The following is a 17513-nucleotide window of genomic DNA, read 5'->3' on the forward strand; positions in this document are numbered from 1 at the left end:
TTATTAGAGCAGACGCAGTGGTACAGTAGTAACACTGTCTAACAACGAAACCAGGGGTCGTGCGTTCGAGCCCCCGCTCCTGCAACTAAAAATTACTAAGTCTGGGAAAAGAGTCCCGTGTATGGTTTCTTTACACTTGGCATGCTTAAAAATACAGGGAAGCTTCTGGTATTGGAGCGTCGTCTGTATCTTGCACTATCCTCCGACCAACATTACTAACAGTCTTCTGGAGGAGTCGCCAATATTGGTTACTGGTGGGCACCATACAAAAAATATATAATTGGATTATTTTTGCATCTATTTAGTACTTGGATTCGTATATTTGTAACGGTAAAGTCGTTACTAGGCTTGTATAGGGGTAAGAAACGAAGTTTGTTATTTAAACTTAAATACTATGCGAAAGGATGAAGGAAAGTTGTGAGACAACTGGTTACTAATAAAAAATTACAGAGTTTTTACATCATATGAATAGTAATAAAATCGGATTGGATTTTAATCAGAATAATATCTAAATAAGATAAATTTTATGTCTATATAGTTGTTATTTGTACTTGAATAACATTGAAACAAATAATCGAACAAATCGATGTACTGGTCGTACAGTACCCGAACAGTAAGTATCGAATTATCGAATTTCCTTATGTACTCATAAGGTACTATAGTTGAAGGTGTTCACAAGCAACATCAGAATTGCGTTCATCATGAAAGTTTACAGAGAAATTTACCTCTTTATTAAGCAACCAACTTTCATGTTTAGTTTACATCTGAGGGATTCCACATTCACGCATTGCTACGAAGACAAACCCATGTTTGTCCTATTCCAGGGAGGTAATCTGACTTATGAATTGCACTCCGTTGTAGAATTTACTCTCCTTTATAATTGATAAAATCTTTTAGAAATATATACTGCTGTTGCATCACATGGGTATTTAGTAACAAGGTAGAGCGCTCGCTTCAGGTGTAAGATGACGTGGGTTCGAATCCCAGCCTCGGCTGAAACTTTTATCTTTTTTTATTACTTTTTTAAAATCTATATAACACAGCTTAAGGACTTAAAATCAATATAAAACTCCCATATACCGGGGGTACAATGTATACAGTAATCAAATAAACTACTGTTTACAAAGCTAGACAAATACACGATGTGAAAGGTGCTTGTCTGAAGTGTTGCATAATATGATTGTACAGGTGCTGTACGGTACCGTACGTAACGGAACGGAAGGTAGCCACACCCTGTACGATTTATGGGAAAAAGTAGTTAAGGTTAATTACATAATTTAAAATCAAAATTATAAAAGATTTTCAGTCAAAACAATTCTAAAGCTGCTTAAAAAACCATTTATCGGAAACTGGTACTGTAGATAAACCAATTAACGTTAATTAGACTGCCCTTTCGGAGCCCCTGTTTTTGGACGCATGCGCAAATAAGGCCGGTATTGTTTACATCCTTGCAAAGGGTAAAGACTAGGGTTTAACGATTTGTAGATTACTTTTGTAAACAATTTGTATTTAAAAATAAATATAATGAAAACCCTCATTTTTTATCGGAAACTGGTCTGAAACCAGTAGTGCTTTCTTGATATCTTCTTATCTATATATGCAGCCTACAAATTCTTTTAAAACATATATCAAAAGTAGAACTATCAATAGAATGATGAAACTTCCGGAAACGAGGCACAGGTAAAATGACCATCCTAGCTGTGATGGCGAGAAGTTGCCCACTATAATCATACATCCAACGAAACTCAGGATTCCTGAAACACGAAGACATAAAAACAGGATCCTTTTGAGTGTATGAAAGTAACAAAAACTACAAAGACACATTATAATTCGCTCAAAATTTGGACATTGAATGATATTTTGTGCGACAAGGGCGTTCGCGCTCAATTTAAACACACTGCCAATTTCATAGAATAAATTGACTTTGCAACTTGAATTACCCCTATGTACTTTTTACTTTGACCAAAATAATGTCTTGACGTTAAATTATATCATACAAGCACGTGTCCGGTAACTCAATAAGGATTTCGTACTCTCTTAATTATACATGAAAATATGATAATGTACAGGTATACGTACGAAACATTTTATTTCTATCACATGTTTTTTCAGTGAATTGTAGAGATATTAGAATAAAATATATCTGGTATTTTCATAGTCTAAAATATCAGATAAATTTTTCACAGGTAGGCAAGTATGAAATGAGTAAATTTAGTCAAAACATGAAATAAAAAGAACAATTGTTTGTTTTAAATGGAAGATCAAAATATATCAAAATATCTTTTACTCATGAACACCATATGCCACTTGTGAAAATATTGCATCAGGTGTTCACTCTCGAAAGTTATTTCAATCTTACACTGAAACAAACAAATATCCTCTGTATATACCTGCGCCCGCAAATATTAGGCCGCAGACCACTACAAGGTTAGCGCATTCACTGTCCTCATCCTCGTCATCCTGGCATTCAAACCAGATCCCAAATATAGTCATCGCTAAAGCTACCATCATCATAGCACACGCGGTCACCTCGAGACCAAGAACACGAGCATCGAGTTCTGAACATAAAAATCAAAGAACTGAAACACAGACATTATGGCATTTATAGTTGCAGAACATCTTTTGTGTTTTATTTGTCAATCACACTTTCTTTACTAATTTTCTGTACTGACCAAAAGTTTAATTCAATATCTGGTAGTATTAGAAAAATAACTCCTGAAAATATTGACACCCACCTTTAAAGTTGTCGTTCAGATATAGGAGTTTGAAAATCCTTATAAATAATGAAACATTTGCAGAAGGTACGTAAAGAGGGTTGAGAGTAGAGACTCGTTCACAAAATTAAACAAAACCCACAGTTCCACGAAGATTTACTGGCTGTTTAAAAAAACACCTTCAGATACAGGTAGATAAGGTGGCAATTGTATTTAAATGCATGCAGGTCCAAGTAAATAAATTTGATGTTATTTTGAAATAACGGCAGTTCCAAGCAGATAGATTATGTCTGCCCCAATAGTGGAGGAGACATTTTGTTTTTGCCCTGTCCGTCCGTCAGTCACACTTCATTTGCGATCAATAACTGGAAAATCATTTGAGGTAGAACATTCAAACTTCATAGGGTGGTAGGGCTTTAGAGTAGACGGTCCCTATTGTTTTTGGAGTCACTCCATCAAAGGTCAAGGTAACATGGGCCTGAGTCCGATCAATAGGGTGAGAACCACTTGACTTAGAATATTGAAACTTTGTAGGATGATTGAACATTCCAAGTACATGACTCCTATTGATCTTTTTATCTTTCGATCAAAGGTCAATGTCACAGGGGCAGAATCCGTCAGGCTTCATTTCAGATCAAAAACTGGAGAATCTTTTGAGCTAGAACCTTAAAACTTCATACGATGATAGGGCTTATTAAGTAGACGACCCCTTTTGTTTCTGGGGTCACTCCATCAAAGGTCAAGGTCACAGGGTCCTAAACATTGAAAACCGTTTCTGATCAATAACTTGAGAACCACTTGACCTTGAATATTGAAACTTTATTGGATGATTTCACATACAAAATAAATATCCCCTATTGATTTTGGGGTCTTTCAGTCAAAGGTCAAGGCCACAGGGGCGTGAACAAGGAAAGCCGTTTCCAGGCAATAACTTTAGAACCACTTGACCAAGAACATTGAAGCTTCAGTATGACTGGACATGCTGACAGTGGACATTCCCTCTTGCATTTCAGTCACTAAGTCAACCATAAGTGTCTATTTGATTTTCTCTCCTGTCCCCTATTGACTTCTTGCCTATTACTACTATGCTTTATGGGAGACATGCGTTTTATCTACAAAAGCATTTTCTAGTTTGCTATTGTTTTTTTAAATGCTTACATCCAAGTTAGATAACTTGGCTATTCTTCAGGAAATAAAGCTCTCGGTAAATATAACTAGAATATTTATGTTTAAAGGTGTTCTTAAAAACAGACACAATATCATTTTGAATTGGAATGGTGTAAGATGCATGTAATTGTTACATTAATTGTAATGTATAGAAGTTTCTTATTATAATCGTGTAACGATACAGAACTTACCATCTCCACCATTAGTATTTTTACAAGTGTTATTATCCTGTCCAGAACAACAGCTGTATATTACACCAATGGAATCACAGGTTGAGTTTGAGACCCAGTGTGCCGTAAACAGCCCTACCGTCTGTAAGATTAATGTCGGAAAAATAAGACAACATAAAACAAGTTCAGCACAAATGATTATAGCGCTGCCCATCTTGTAGCTTTATAGAATTAAAAAAGTTATTCCACTGTAAATAGTATTTGAATGATTTCGTTTTCATAACATCCGTATGAACTTTAAAAAGTAGGGTTTACACAATCTTTAAAAATAGTTACAATCTATTTCAATAATTGTTGATTTCAATATATCTCAGTTAATAAGTAAACAAGTGGTTATGTTTCCTGTTTTGTTCATGTTTGTATCACTTTAAGTATAGATGAAATCGGATCAGTTATACTTTGTACAACAAGTTAGAGTACGCAAATATCTATCGTCTGCACAGAAATTTAAAAGTAAGAATCATAGTAACCATACTGATTTCTACGCCTGGTCGTTTAATTTTGGTGTGTCCAGCTGCAGTGTCATGTTGGTTAGTAAACCCTTGCACAATTTCCGTTTTCGATAACTGACCTAGAAACATCGGTTCAAAGAATGACCCTTAGAACTTTTCAGAGTACGGGGCGCAATGCTCTTACATGGATGGTAGAAGAAAGGTATTATGTCTAGTAGATTGTGTGCGTGTGCTGCCCTTTCAACTTCAACGGGTAGATATCCATAATAGATTTTGGTCCACCAACTGTAATTCCGAGATTTCTGTTTCCGATGAAAAATTAAGAGCTACCTGAGATCAGTAGATTGAATAAGAAGGAATCATGAATATGCTTTGTTAGATGTGAATGAACGGCGAGAAGAGTTCTCATATTCCGCGCCGTCTGAATCTGTTTCAGTATGCGGTCGTTTTTAGCTCACCTGAACCAAAATCACTTTAACTTCCCATAAACGACATGATGAATCTTCATCATACTCGGTCAGAAGCATTCCTCTTTCAGTTTTATTTAAATGGTTCCGTTTGGTCCTTTAAATGGCTTCTCGTAAATCGCTTAATATATTTTCACCAAGCTTGCTTTGCAGCTTTTGTTAATTTTGTAAAAATGGGTTTTTGCTCGGTCCCTTTTATGGTTATTAGAATCTTAACTGTTTAGGAGCCGGATATTTCTATCCATTACTAAAACCAGTGATAGATTCCTTTTCCTGCATAACGTTTTCTTCAAATATTAGAAGAAAGAAATAAGAAAAATGTTTTCCTTTTAAGCACTCTTTAATTATAGTAGCGAATGAATTTACACCTTCGTTCATAAACTTAAGCACGTGAGCTATCTTACGCCCCAGTGCGTAGATTATAGGAACATGCCATCTTTAATGGTAGTCATACATTCCAAAAAAGTCTGCATGTTTGTATTGTATATTGTATCTTGTAATCCTGATACAATGGCTATGTACTTTTTAAAATGGCGTTTTGTTTTTAATATAAAATGATGTGCATAGCTGAGAAAAAGATAGATATTTATTACATAAATAAAAAGACGATTTATTTGTTTTACATGCAATATCAAAATGTCTTTCACTCACGCACACCATATCTTACATTTTCACTCGTGGCTACCGCTATTCCGCATATACGCGTGCAGCCGAGAATTTGGCACAGTTTCCATAATCGATTAAGAGACAGTTCGTTTCAACTAGTGATGGAAGATAAATGTCTAGTAATCAACTTCACCAAGACACAGGCGGTACGGGCCGGTTGAATGAGTTATTAATAGAGTATAATCTTGAGAATGACAACAATAAACACTTTCAATGAATTAATTCATTTCTTTAATTAAGCAAAAAAACAATACATCAAGAGAACAATTCATATCTTTGAATGGGGTTCAAACATACATTCCTGTGACCAGTTAGAACAGAACGGAAGAGAACAGAACAGAACAAGACATCATTTCATCAATGCAACATATGAGTACACAGAAACATGTATAACTTATCATTTAAACGTGACATCGTATTTCAAAAACTTTCTTGATATCTTCTTATCTGTAATATATGCATTCTACAACTTCTTTTAAAACATATATCAAAAGTAGAACTATCAATAGAATAATGAAACTTCCAGAAACGAGGCACAGGTAAAATGACCATCCTAGCTGTGATGCTGAGAAGTTGCTCACTATAATCATACATCCAACGAAACTAAGGATTCCTGAAACACGAAGACATGTACTTTTGACGTTGACCAAAATAATGACCTGATGTTAAATTATATCACACATGTACGTGTCCGGTAATTTTGGATAGTCGTATCAATAACTTTCTCTTAATTATACATGTAAGGATGATTATGCACAGGTACACGTACGAAACATTTTATTTCTATTACATGTTTTCCAGTGAAATATAGAAATATTAAAATGAAATATATCCGGTGTTTTCACAGTGAAAAATATCAAATTTATTTTTCGCTGGTAGGAAGCTATGAAATGGGTATTTAGTCAAAACATGAAATGAAAAGAAAATCTGTTTGTTTTTAATGTAAGATCAAAATATATTTCACTCTTGAACACTATATCTTACATTTCCACTCGTGGCTATGTCACTTGTGAAAATATTGCATCTGGTGTTCACTCTCGAAAGATATTTCAATCTTACACTGAAACAAACAAATATCCTCTGTATATACCTGCGCCTGCAAATATTAGGCCGCAGACCACTACAAGGTTAGCGAATTCGCTTTCCTCCTCATCGCCATCCTCATGATTCTGACATTCTAACCAGATCCCAAATATAGTCATCGCTAAAGCTACCATCATCATAACACACGCGGTCGCTTCGAGACCAAGAACACGAGCATCGAGTTCTGAAAATAAAATCAAAGTACTGACTGACATTATGGCACTTGTAGTTCCAGAAAACGTTTTGTGTTCTATTTGTCAATCACACTTTCTATACTAATTTTCTAAACTGACCAAACGTTTAATCCAATATCTTAAAAAAAAACTAGTAGTATTAGAAAAAGAAAAATAACTCCTGAAAATACTGACATATACCTTTAAACTTGCATTTTGAAAGTCGATATAAATTATGAAATATTTGCAGAAGGTACACGTAAAGAGCGTTGAGTGACTGTTGGGAATACAAGAGACTCGTTACAAAATTAAACAAAACCTACAGTTCCAAATAGATTAATTGGCTAATTTTTTTTAAATAACCCTACAGACCCAGGTAGATAAGGTGGCAATTGTATTTAATTGCCTGCAGGTCCAAGTAGAGTCGGTGTACCCGGTTTCGCACAGGACGCAGTTTCGCACACCTGCTGAAAATGAAAAAGTTATTTTCAATAAAAACAATGATGTTTTGTTAATTAATTGATCGAGGACAGCTTCCTATTGGTAGCTGACCGCGTGCCGTCTTCTTTGCACGCGAGCCTCGCTTTAAAAGCTGCAGCCGAAACAAAAACAAAATGGTCACAGGCCAGTGAGTACGGAATTAAAACCAATTTACCGGTGCGTAAGCCAAAATAATTCAATGAAAATACATCTTAACTGAAGAAAAGGGTTTCTTGTTTTGGAAAGTTAACACAAAAATATAGAAACTTATAATAAGTTTACGTAAAACTCCATTGATCCTTATTCTCCCAACTTAGAACTGTCAAAATAAACGAAACTTGATTCATTGTTGTTCCACTTGTTCCAAAATTTAACCTAGTAGATTTTAGCAGAGACCTCTTTCTGTGACAAATACTAACTGCTACTAACTGCCTGTATGATTATTTGGCTTTCAGATGCTAAATTGCTTATTTATATGTCATATCTTCAGGTCAAAATGCCAAGGAAATATAACAAGGAGGACTTAGACTTAGCTGCTTTAAAAGTAAAGAGAGGCAGCAGCAATTACAAATGTATCAGTTTCTACCATAAAATATCATGCTAGAGGCAGATACGAAAACAAAATCGTACATCGTGGTAGGAAATACCGGTATGCTCTTACTGAAAACGAAGAGAGTGCTCTTTCCAATTATGTGCAGTATATCGGAGACAGGGGATTTCAATAACTAGAAAAGTCATTCGTAAACTTGCAAATGGCATAATCCTAAAATTAGGACGCCCATGTCTATTTAATTTAGACAAAGGTCAAAGCAACAAATGACTGAGAAATTTTCTAAAATGACACAAAGAACTATCACTTAGAAAGCAACAAAGTTTAGAGCAAGTCAGGTTTGATATGAAACCAGGGCAGATTGAAGGGTTTTACCAGTTACTAGACAAAAAATGACCCTGCTCGTGTATTTAACTTTTATGAAACTGGGTTTTCCTCCAAACTGCAAGGAAGAGAAAAAATTGTTGTTTTGAAAGGCAATAAACATCCTTATCAACCAGTTGTATCAGTCAATGGCCACACAACCTTGCAGTTAGCTATATCTGCAGATGGCAAAACTCTTGCCCCACTTCAGCTTCTCTAAGAACCTCCCGAGAAACAGCTTTACAGTTGGAATACCTGACAATTGGAGCTTTGATTGTACAGACAGTGGTTATGTTAGTACTGAAATATTTGTTTCCTTGTTCAAGAAATGCTTTGCCAAACAAAGTGGCAGGCTTCGTCCTATTTTGGTCATTATGGACAATCACATAATCCATCTAGATAAAAAATAATTGACTTTGCCCAAGAAGACCAGATTGAGTTGCTTTGCTTACCTGCTCATTCGACCCACATACTGCAACCTCTTGATGTTGAGTATTACCTTCTGTTGAAAGAATATGTCACCAATTTCAGTGTAGGGCTTGGTTATACAGGTATAAAAAGTATACCAAGACACAAGTTTCCAAACCTTCTACATATTGCCATGAATAAGATTTCTGGCCGTTCTAGATCTATTTCATCTGCATTTTCCTAAGTTGGAATATGTCCTTATGACCAGAATAGGATGGTTCCTACCTTTTCTGGTAGTACTAAGTCTGTTAAGAAAGCAATTGTTAACAGTCAGTCAGAAAAATTTGTTGAATGTGGCCATGCTAAGACTGAAAATAGTCTTGTTAAACTGAGCATATTCCAGGCGAGTTGCAATCTATACTTGTTAAACCTCCTACTCAAAATGCAAACAAAATGTCATCCAAAAGAAAATTAGACGCAGCACGCGTACTTACCTGTGTAGAAATCAAAAAATTGTAGGGCATATAATGGTGAATTGGGAGATAAAAGTAGTTGAAACGATTTGTGAAGTTCTTTTTTCTTTTTGGAATCGTCTTACAACTGTAGAACGACTCATTTATTTTTCAAATTAACATATACAATATGAAAAGCTGTGTAAATGAAAAATATACATGTATAGAATGTGTGACACATTTGTTACATTACATGTATTTCAAAAAGGTTTTCAAAATAGGTAGTCTTGAATTTCTTTTTTCTAAATAGTCTATTAGAACAATAATATTATTGTATAAGACATTACTTCGTTCGTCTATTTCTTATAAAGTAGGTTTCATATATACAATATGAAATGGTATTTAATAATAATTTTACGCCTTGATACTCTTTAAGTTCAATTTTATAACCAATGACGATACTTTCTAAGTTTTTAAAAGATCTCGAAGACCACATTTTTTGAAGACGTTAGAAACGATTGTCCAGAAATTTATCAGATATCTGCAGTCTAGGAAAAAATGCGAATAATCCTCAATACAGTTACAGTGTTTAAAAAACGGATTATCAAATATATTCCAAGCAAATAAATTCAGATTTGTAGCAACAATACGTTGGATAAGTTTGTACTTAAATTGTTTTATTTTGTTGTCTAAAGTGACTTTATTTAAAACATAATAGAAGGAACTCCACATAATGTGTTTACCAAACTGCTGTTCCCAGTATTTATGGATATATGGACGTTCAAATTTTCTTTTTAGAAGTATATCATATATGATTTTATTTGTCGTATCTTTGAAAGGTGTATTAGGTGCAATAAATAAAGCTAATTCTGTCTTTACCCATGTTGAGTACGAATCTCTTTATTTTAGTTTCGTTTTCCATGAATTTGATATTGCCTTCTTAATGATTTGAGTTTCTGCTATCAAGTTATGCTTAGATCTGAGAAGAGTTAATATTTTATTAACATCAGTTTCTCCAGTATTTGAGATAATATCATTAACGAAAATGATCTTGTAGTCTATCCTTGACTTAAATATAAGACATTTGCCGCTATATTTTATGAAACGATTGCCCCCGTGTTTCTTGAAAAGATTCTTATTTAGTTATATCGATTTTGCTTCTATTGAATTCAATCCATACATCTATAAGTGTTTTATAAAAGTTAGGCAAGGTGTATTTAGTACATGGTAGTGACTTATAGGAATCTAAGTTCATGAAAAAGATGAGAAAATTCTCTCCATATTGATTTCAGAAAAACTGTGGTATAACTTTCCAATTCGCGTTTTCTTGTGATAAAATATTGTGTACGCATTTTATTTTCATTGTTTTTGAGAATATGTTTATATCTATCATGTCGAGTCCCCCGTCAGATTTATGCCCAATAGTAATGTTTCGCCTGATCTTATTATTTTTACCATCCCAAAGAAATTCGAAGAAGAGTACATTAATCTTACTTAGAACATCTTTAGGAGTTTCTAAATTTTGAATTAGATATGTAAATTTTGGTAAATCTAGACTTGATTACAAGAATTTTGCCATAGATTGTCAGATTTCTTTTGCTCCAATTATTAAAAGGTGATTGACATTGCAATATTTCATTTTCCTAGTTAAGTTTAACACACTCCTGTCTGTTATTTTCAAAGATTATACCTAGTGTTTTGACAGATTTATTTGTAAATTTGATGTCAAATTCTTTTGTACTTTCATTATTCTTAAGTTTTCCAATCCTTAAACCTTCAGTTTTTGATTTATTCAGTTTTAGACCAGAATATACACCGAACTCATCGATAATTTGAATTGCAAAGGGAATTTCTGACTTGTCTTTCAAGAAGTGTAGTATCATCTGCTAGTTGAGTAATTTTCAAGTGTCTAATTTCTTTATCATTAATTGCAGTTCCATTTATATCTTTACTTTTACGGATTTTAATTGCCATAATTTCGGCTACAATAATGAAGAGTAAGGCTGATAATGGACATACTTGTGGCGATTTGTGAAGTTTGTATGACTGGAAGTAATGACATGACTTGGATTGGGAGCGACAACTGCGATAGATGGGTTCATTACGAATGTGTAGGTTATAACCAACAGCAATTGATTGATGCCAGTGAAATGGTTCTGCAATACCTGCTAACAAGAAGAATTACTCTACTCCAGTTTATAGTATGAAACTAATAAACATATTTTAGTTTGTATAGGGATGTATTTCCTAACATGTTTTTATGTCGGACAATTGCTTACAATTTCAATACCTGCTAACAAGAAGAATGACTCTACTCCAGTTTATAGTATGAAACTAATAAACATATTTTAGTTGGGATAGAGATGTATTTCCTGAAATGTTTTTATGTCGGACAATTGCTTACAATTTCAATACCTGCTAACAAGAAGAATGACTCTACTCCAGTTTATAGTATGAAACTAATAAACATATTGATGTTGGGATAGGGATGTATTTCCTAACATGTTTTTATGTCGGACAATTGCTTATCAAATTATGTTTTCTTTTCCGTAAGTATTGCATTGGTTTGGAAGAAAGCATTTCTTGAATATATGATTATATACAATATAATTATGTTATTATAACATAGACTTTAAAGTAATGCTGCTAGCCTGTTGTGCAAGTTTACCATGTTAAAAAGTTAAACAAAGTTTATATTGCAGAAATATACTGTTTATATACCAAATACAAGTAGATGTTGCATATTATTTTGTTCTAAATAAAATGTTATTGAAGAATGTTAAAAAAAGAGTTGATGCTTTCTTAAAATTGTATTTGCTATCGTCCCACCTGATTTATTTAGACGTCTTCATGTGATTGCATGAGATATTGTGGACTTCAAGTGTTTATTAGTAAGTAATCAGGTTCAATTTTAATAAGATAACACATTTAAAAAAAGATATTTTTTTTCCAAAACCGAGGTGTGCAAAACCGGGTACTTTAAGAAAGAATATGTTCTCCATTAAGGTTTTGTATTCAAGCGCTTCTTTCTCCATGACGTCATGAAATTTAACCGGTTTAAAAACTATTTTTTAATGAAAGAAGTTTGTTCTTAATTTGATATTAAAACTATATTTTAAATTGTAATTTTTGACATACGTTTATGTTGCAAATGTGTGCGAAACCGGGTACACCAAGTCTAGATAAATGTGCTGTTATTTTGAAATAACTGCAGTTCAAAACAGATAGATTATGTCTCCATAGTGGTTGAGACGTTTTGTTTTGCCCTGTCCGTCCGTCCATCCGTCAGTCACACTTCATTTCCGATCAACCGGAGAATCATCTGAGCTGGAACCTTCAAACTTCATTTAGAGTAGAAGTCACTGCATCAAAAGTCAAGATCACAGGGGTCTGAACATGGAAAACCTTTTTCGATCAATAAGGTAAGAACAATCTGATCCAGAATAGTGAAACTTTGGAGGATGATTGGACATGCCAAGTAGATGACTCCTATTGATTTTAGGGTCTTTCGATCAAAGGTCAAGTTCACAGGGGCAGAATTCGTCAACACTTCATCTTTGAAACATCAGTTCAAAGAATGATCCCTAGAAATTTTCAGAGTACGGGGTGCAATGCACTTACATGGATGATAGAAGAAAAGGGTTATGTATAATAGTTTGTGTGCGTGTGCTGTCCTTTAAACTTCAATGGGTAGATATCCATGACAACTTGTGGTCTACCGTTTATAATTCCGAGAGTTCTGTTTTCGATGAAAAATGAAGGGCTACCTGAGATCAGTAGATTGAATAAGAAGGAATCATGAATATGCTATGTTAGATGTGAATGAACCGCGAGAAGAGTTCTCACAATTCATGACAACTTGTGGTCCACCGTTTATAATTCCGAGAGTTCTGTTTTCTGTTTTCGATGAAAAATGAAGGGCTACCTGAGATCAGTAGATTGAATAAGAAGGAATCATGAATATGCTATGTTAGATGTGAATGAACGGCGAGAAGAGTTCTCACAATGCGCGCCGTCAGAGTCTGTTTCAATATGCGGTCGTTTTCAGTTCACCAGAACCAAAATCATATTAACTTTCCATAAGCCACAGGATGAATCTTCACCATACTCGGTCAGAAGTATTCTTCTTTCAGTTTTATTCAAATAGTTCCGCTTGGTCGTTTAAATTGCTTCTCGTAAATCGCTAAATTTTCACCAAACTTGCTCTGCAGCTTTTCTTAATTTTGTAAAAATGGGTTTGCTCGGTCCCTTTTATGGCTATGAGAGGCGGTAACGAGGCTTTGTCGATTACCCGGGAGCCGTATATTTCAATTTATAACCATTGATAGATTCCTTTTCCTGCATAAGTTATTCTTCAAATATTAGAAGAAGAAAGAAATAAAAATGATGCTTTTCTTTTAGTATAAAATGATGTACATAACTGAGAAACAAAGATAGATATTTATTACATATATAAAAAGACGATTTGTTTGTTTTACATGCAATATCAAAATGTCTTTCATTCATGAACACCATATCTTACATTTTCACTCGTGGTTACCGCTATTCCGCATACTACGCGTATATGGCCGAGAATCTGGCACAACTTCCATATCCGGTTAAGAGAAAAATTCGTTTCAACTAGTGCTGGAAGATAAATGTCTAGTAATCAACTTCACTAAGCAACAGGCGGTACGGGCTGGTTGAATGAGTTATTAATAAAGTATTTCCACTACAGGTCTATATCACCCCTTAGAACTGAACAGCCCTAAGGTCGGAACAGCGTACTAGCTGAAATTATGAATGTCCTGTTCGTAACAAGATGTAAAATGCATGACTTCCACGAGAATGGTGAGAATGACAACAATAAACACTTTCAATGAATTTATTCATGTCTTTACTTAAGCAACAAAACAATACATCAAGGGAACAATTCATATCTTTGAATGGGGTTCAAACAATCATTCCTGCCCGTACGAAGTAATGAGGCGTAATACGCCTGGTTTTGAGGCGTAAACCAGGCGTAATTGGTTGAACATTACGTGACAAGAACAAGGCGTAAAGGAGCAGGACACGTAATTCTATTCTACTTACGGGCGTAAATCGCAGAAAAACCAGGCGTAATCATTAACAAACCAGGCGTAACCTATTCATGTAAGACAAACAGAGGCGTAAAGTTTGACTTAAAATTTTTGTTTCTTAGTGAGAGGCGTAAAGTTTGACTTTGAAATTTTCTAACTTGTAGAAAGAGGCGTAAACTTTGACTTAGATTTTTCTTCCCTTTTGAAAGGCCTAAACAATAATGGTAAAGTTGAACTTCGATTTTTTTTTTCATGAGCAATGCAAATGAAATCAGTGATACCACTGACATGAGCCAATCTTTGTTGATAACACAGTAATCTTTATGGAGAGACATTAATGACTGAATTTTGTTGAATTACTGCTTGATGACCACAGTGCAGTGTCTCACCAGGTCATATTTTTTACATAAAATGTTTGATTTTGATGGGTGATAATGTGTTCAACAATTTTAATATTATTAATTTCAGGAACAACTCATAAACAGGTGCCAATTTGTGAAGAAAGGCGAGGCAGGAGTAGGCAATGCTAAAAAAAAAACAACTTGTGTAGGGCCTTGTTTAGTGAAGAAGAAAGTCTTGAAGATCTGCAACAGTAAAAAGGCTTTACCAAACTACCGGTAAGCTGAACAAAGTTACAGTATGAATTATAAACATTATCCTTAAAGATACATTCTATTAATTTCCTTTTTTAAGTGCACATCAATTTTGTTTACTTGAATTTGCCTCTGAATACAGGCTGTAGCAAACAAAAGTTTGAGTATTTCCCTCAGTCTTCTTAAAATTTATCCACAATCTTAAAATTTCAAATTTAGTTAATTTACCTTGAACATGATCTTCAACATGTAACTAAAAAATTTCAGGCTCATTTATTTACGTTAAAACGTTTTCTAAGAAATATTTAACACCAATTTTGTAATTATTACAGCATTTTGATATCTGATTTATAGTGTTAAATTGTGTTTCCGCTTGTGTAGGTACATGTGCCAAATGAGAAAAACAAGCACGATAGTCGTCATCTGAATAAAATTTATTATGTCTCCCACCACACAGTGGTATGGGAGACATATTGATTCACTCCAGTCTGTGTGTGTGTCTGTCTGTCACAAAGCTTGTCCGCACTCAAAGTCAAACATTTCTCATCCGATCTTCACCAACCTTGAACAAAATGTGTTTGACCATAAGACCTTGGCCAAGTTCGATAACTAGCCAAATCGGTTCAGGCATTTTGGAGTAACGGCCCTTGAATTAACGAAAAATCGGCCTTTTTAGTCTTGTCTGCACTCTAAGTCGAACATTTCTCATCCGATCTTCACCAAACTTAAACAAAATGTGTTTGACCATAAGACATTCGCCAAGTTCGATAACTAGCCAAATTGGTTCAGGCATTTTGGAGTTGCGGTCCTTGAATTGTAGTGAGTAAACAGTATATAAAGACTGACTTACTATTTAGATGATTAGGCAGTTGTTGGAGACATTCGCTTTTCTCAAAAGCAGCTCTAGTTTCTTTATATTTTCACTAGGCTTCCGTGGCCGTGTGGTCAATGTAGCTCACTTCAAATCACTTGCCCCTCATCAATGTGATTTAGAGCGTCGTTGGGGCGTTGAATTCTTCATGTGAGGAAGCCATCCAGGTTGCTTACGGAAGGTTGATGGTTCTACTCAAGTGCCGGTGTAATGAAGTATTTCGACCCCCATAGAATAACGACCCCCGGTCATTATTCTATAGAAAATGTGACTCCTTTCCTGTAAAATATTGACTCCCCTTATAAAAACTGACTCCCTTTGAAAAACTGACCCCTCCAAGTAAAATACTGACTCCCTAAAGATGACTCCCTTCGAATCTCATAGAATAACGACCCCGGTTATTATTCTATAGAAAAAGTGACTCCTTCCATGTAAAATACTCACTGCCGAAATCACTGACGTAACGTCAAAAGTTGCAACCCATTAGTGTAACATAAAAACGACGTCAAAATCATGAAAAAAACAGTAGTTTAAACATGATAAAAACGGGACGTCTAAATGCTATTATTTCATTTCAGGCATATTTTTATTTCATGTTATAGTATAAAAACAATGCATACTTATATTAAAGCGTACATTTAAATGTAATAAAAACATTTTAACTGTACAGATATTCCCTTTTATTATAACATCTGAATGTGAAAGAACATTTGTTCTCACTCGTAAGTTTGTATTTCTTTATAACTGTGAGATTTCATCCACAATGTCAAGAATGGTTTCGTGTAAAAAAACCGGTAACGAAATAGAGTGTTTGCAATAAATTTCTTTTAACAACACACATTATTAAACTTGCATGAATAAGTGCGCGTTTTTCATTATCATCTTATATGATAGAGATCCTGTTTTCGGATAGAATAGACCGCGGTAATAATCTGAAATATACATCAATTTTTATGGTTCTCTGTAAAAAACACTTTTTTTAAACAAATGGCATACCTTTCTATCATTGTAGGTATATTCATTTTATTTTGCCGTTACTGAATAAAAAGAAGACAGAATAAAACGCATCTTGACGTTATTTTCTTTTGACGTTAGTTTTTTTAAAGTGTGACAATTTTAAGAACTCATTCATCTGTAAATAAAAATATCATCTTTGCAAGCATTTTCAAAATTAGACTGTCATTTTACAGAGAAAAGTAAGCGAAATTGATCAAACTTGTTAAAATACAAAAAAAAAGAAAATAGTTTTTTTGTTATTGAAGTCTACAAAACATGGTTAATTTTCTATATGATTAATATTTGGAAACGTGACAATTTTAAGAACTTGTTTTCCTGTAACTACAAACAAAGAAAAGAGTAATTTTTAGCTTAGCGTTGCTTATACAGATTCTGTGAAAACAGCGAAGTAAAATAATCTGAAAATAGTTAGATTTTATCAGATAATAAATTTTTCTCAGCAATTTTTAGCTCAACATGCCTTGATTTTGTATTATTTTAAGTGAAAACTACATAACTTAACGGTCGCGGAAAACACATCCATCTTGTTTTTTTAACGTATTCAAAATTACATCACAAACGTTATCACGTTCAATAACAAAGCATGCAAAATTTCCCGCAATTTCAGTCACGTAAAAAAAAAATCCCTAAAGGTACTGTTTGTTTAAAAAATTGTTACAAATTACATAGTATTACACTTTTTCGTCATTTTTTTTAACGCAATTTGTGTTTTTTCCCATATTACTGTGATTAAACGATAACTTTTTTAATACTTTACTACAGCCTAA

General features: G+C 34.1%; 1 protein-coding gene and 1 long non-coding RNA gene across 2 annotated transcripts in view; both read right to left on the reverse strand.

Annotated features, from left to right (window-relative positions):
* Positions 1-577: 577 nt before the first annotated feature.
* LOC128545903 (uncharacterized) lies at positions 578-4439 on the reverse strand. The gene is made up of 4 exons (XM_045319171.2): positions 4073-4439; positions 2391-2558; positions 1566-1754; positions 578-588 (listed from the first exon to the last, which is right to left on the reverse strand). The coding sequence occupies exons 1-3, from the start codon at positions 4263-4265 to the stop codon at positions 1588-1590; spliced, it is 528 nt and encodes a 175-aa protein (XP_045175106.1). The 5' UTR covers positions 4266-4439; the 3' UTR covers positions 578-588; positions 1566-1587.
* A 1462-nt stretch (positions 4440-5901) lies between these two features.
* The window catches only part of LOC123537658 (uncharacterized), a 35388-nt gene continuing 23776 nt past the window's right edge, over positions 5902-17513 (reverse strand). Inside the window, exons 4-5 of the long non-coding RNA XR_008368009.1 lie at positions 6787-6963; positions 5902-6309 (exon numbers count right to left, since the gene is read on the reverse strand). This is a non-coding gene — a long non-coding RNA (uncharacterized LOC123537658). The remainder of the gene's footprint in view (positions 6310-6786; positions 6964-17513) is intronic.

This window comes from Mercenaria mercenaria, chromosome 17, assembly GCF_021730395.1.
Source record: "Mercenaria mercenaria strain notata chromosome 17, MADL_Memer_1, whole genome shotgun sequence".
Taxonomy (NCBI): domain Eukaryota; kingdom Metazoa; phylum Mollusca; class Bivalvia; order Venerida; family Veneridae; genus Mercenaria; species Mercenaria mercenaria.

Bases quoted from the DNA above. Each gene is read 5' to 3' on its own strand.
- LOC128545903 (XM_045319171.2), bottom strand. From the start codon at position 4,265: ATGGGCAGCGCTATAATCATTTGTGCTGAACTTGTTTTATGTTGTCTT. The intron at 2,559-4,072 runs GTAAGTTCTGTA...TTTTATGTTCAG, and splicing joins AAATACTAATGGTGGAGATG to AACTCGATGCTCGTGTTCTT. The intron at 1,755-2,390 runs GTATATACAGAG...TTCGTGTTTCAG, and splicing joins CCTAATATTTGCGGGCGCAG to GAATCCTGAGTTTCGTTGGA.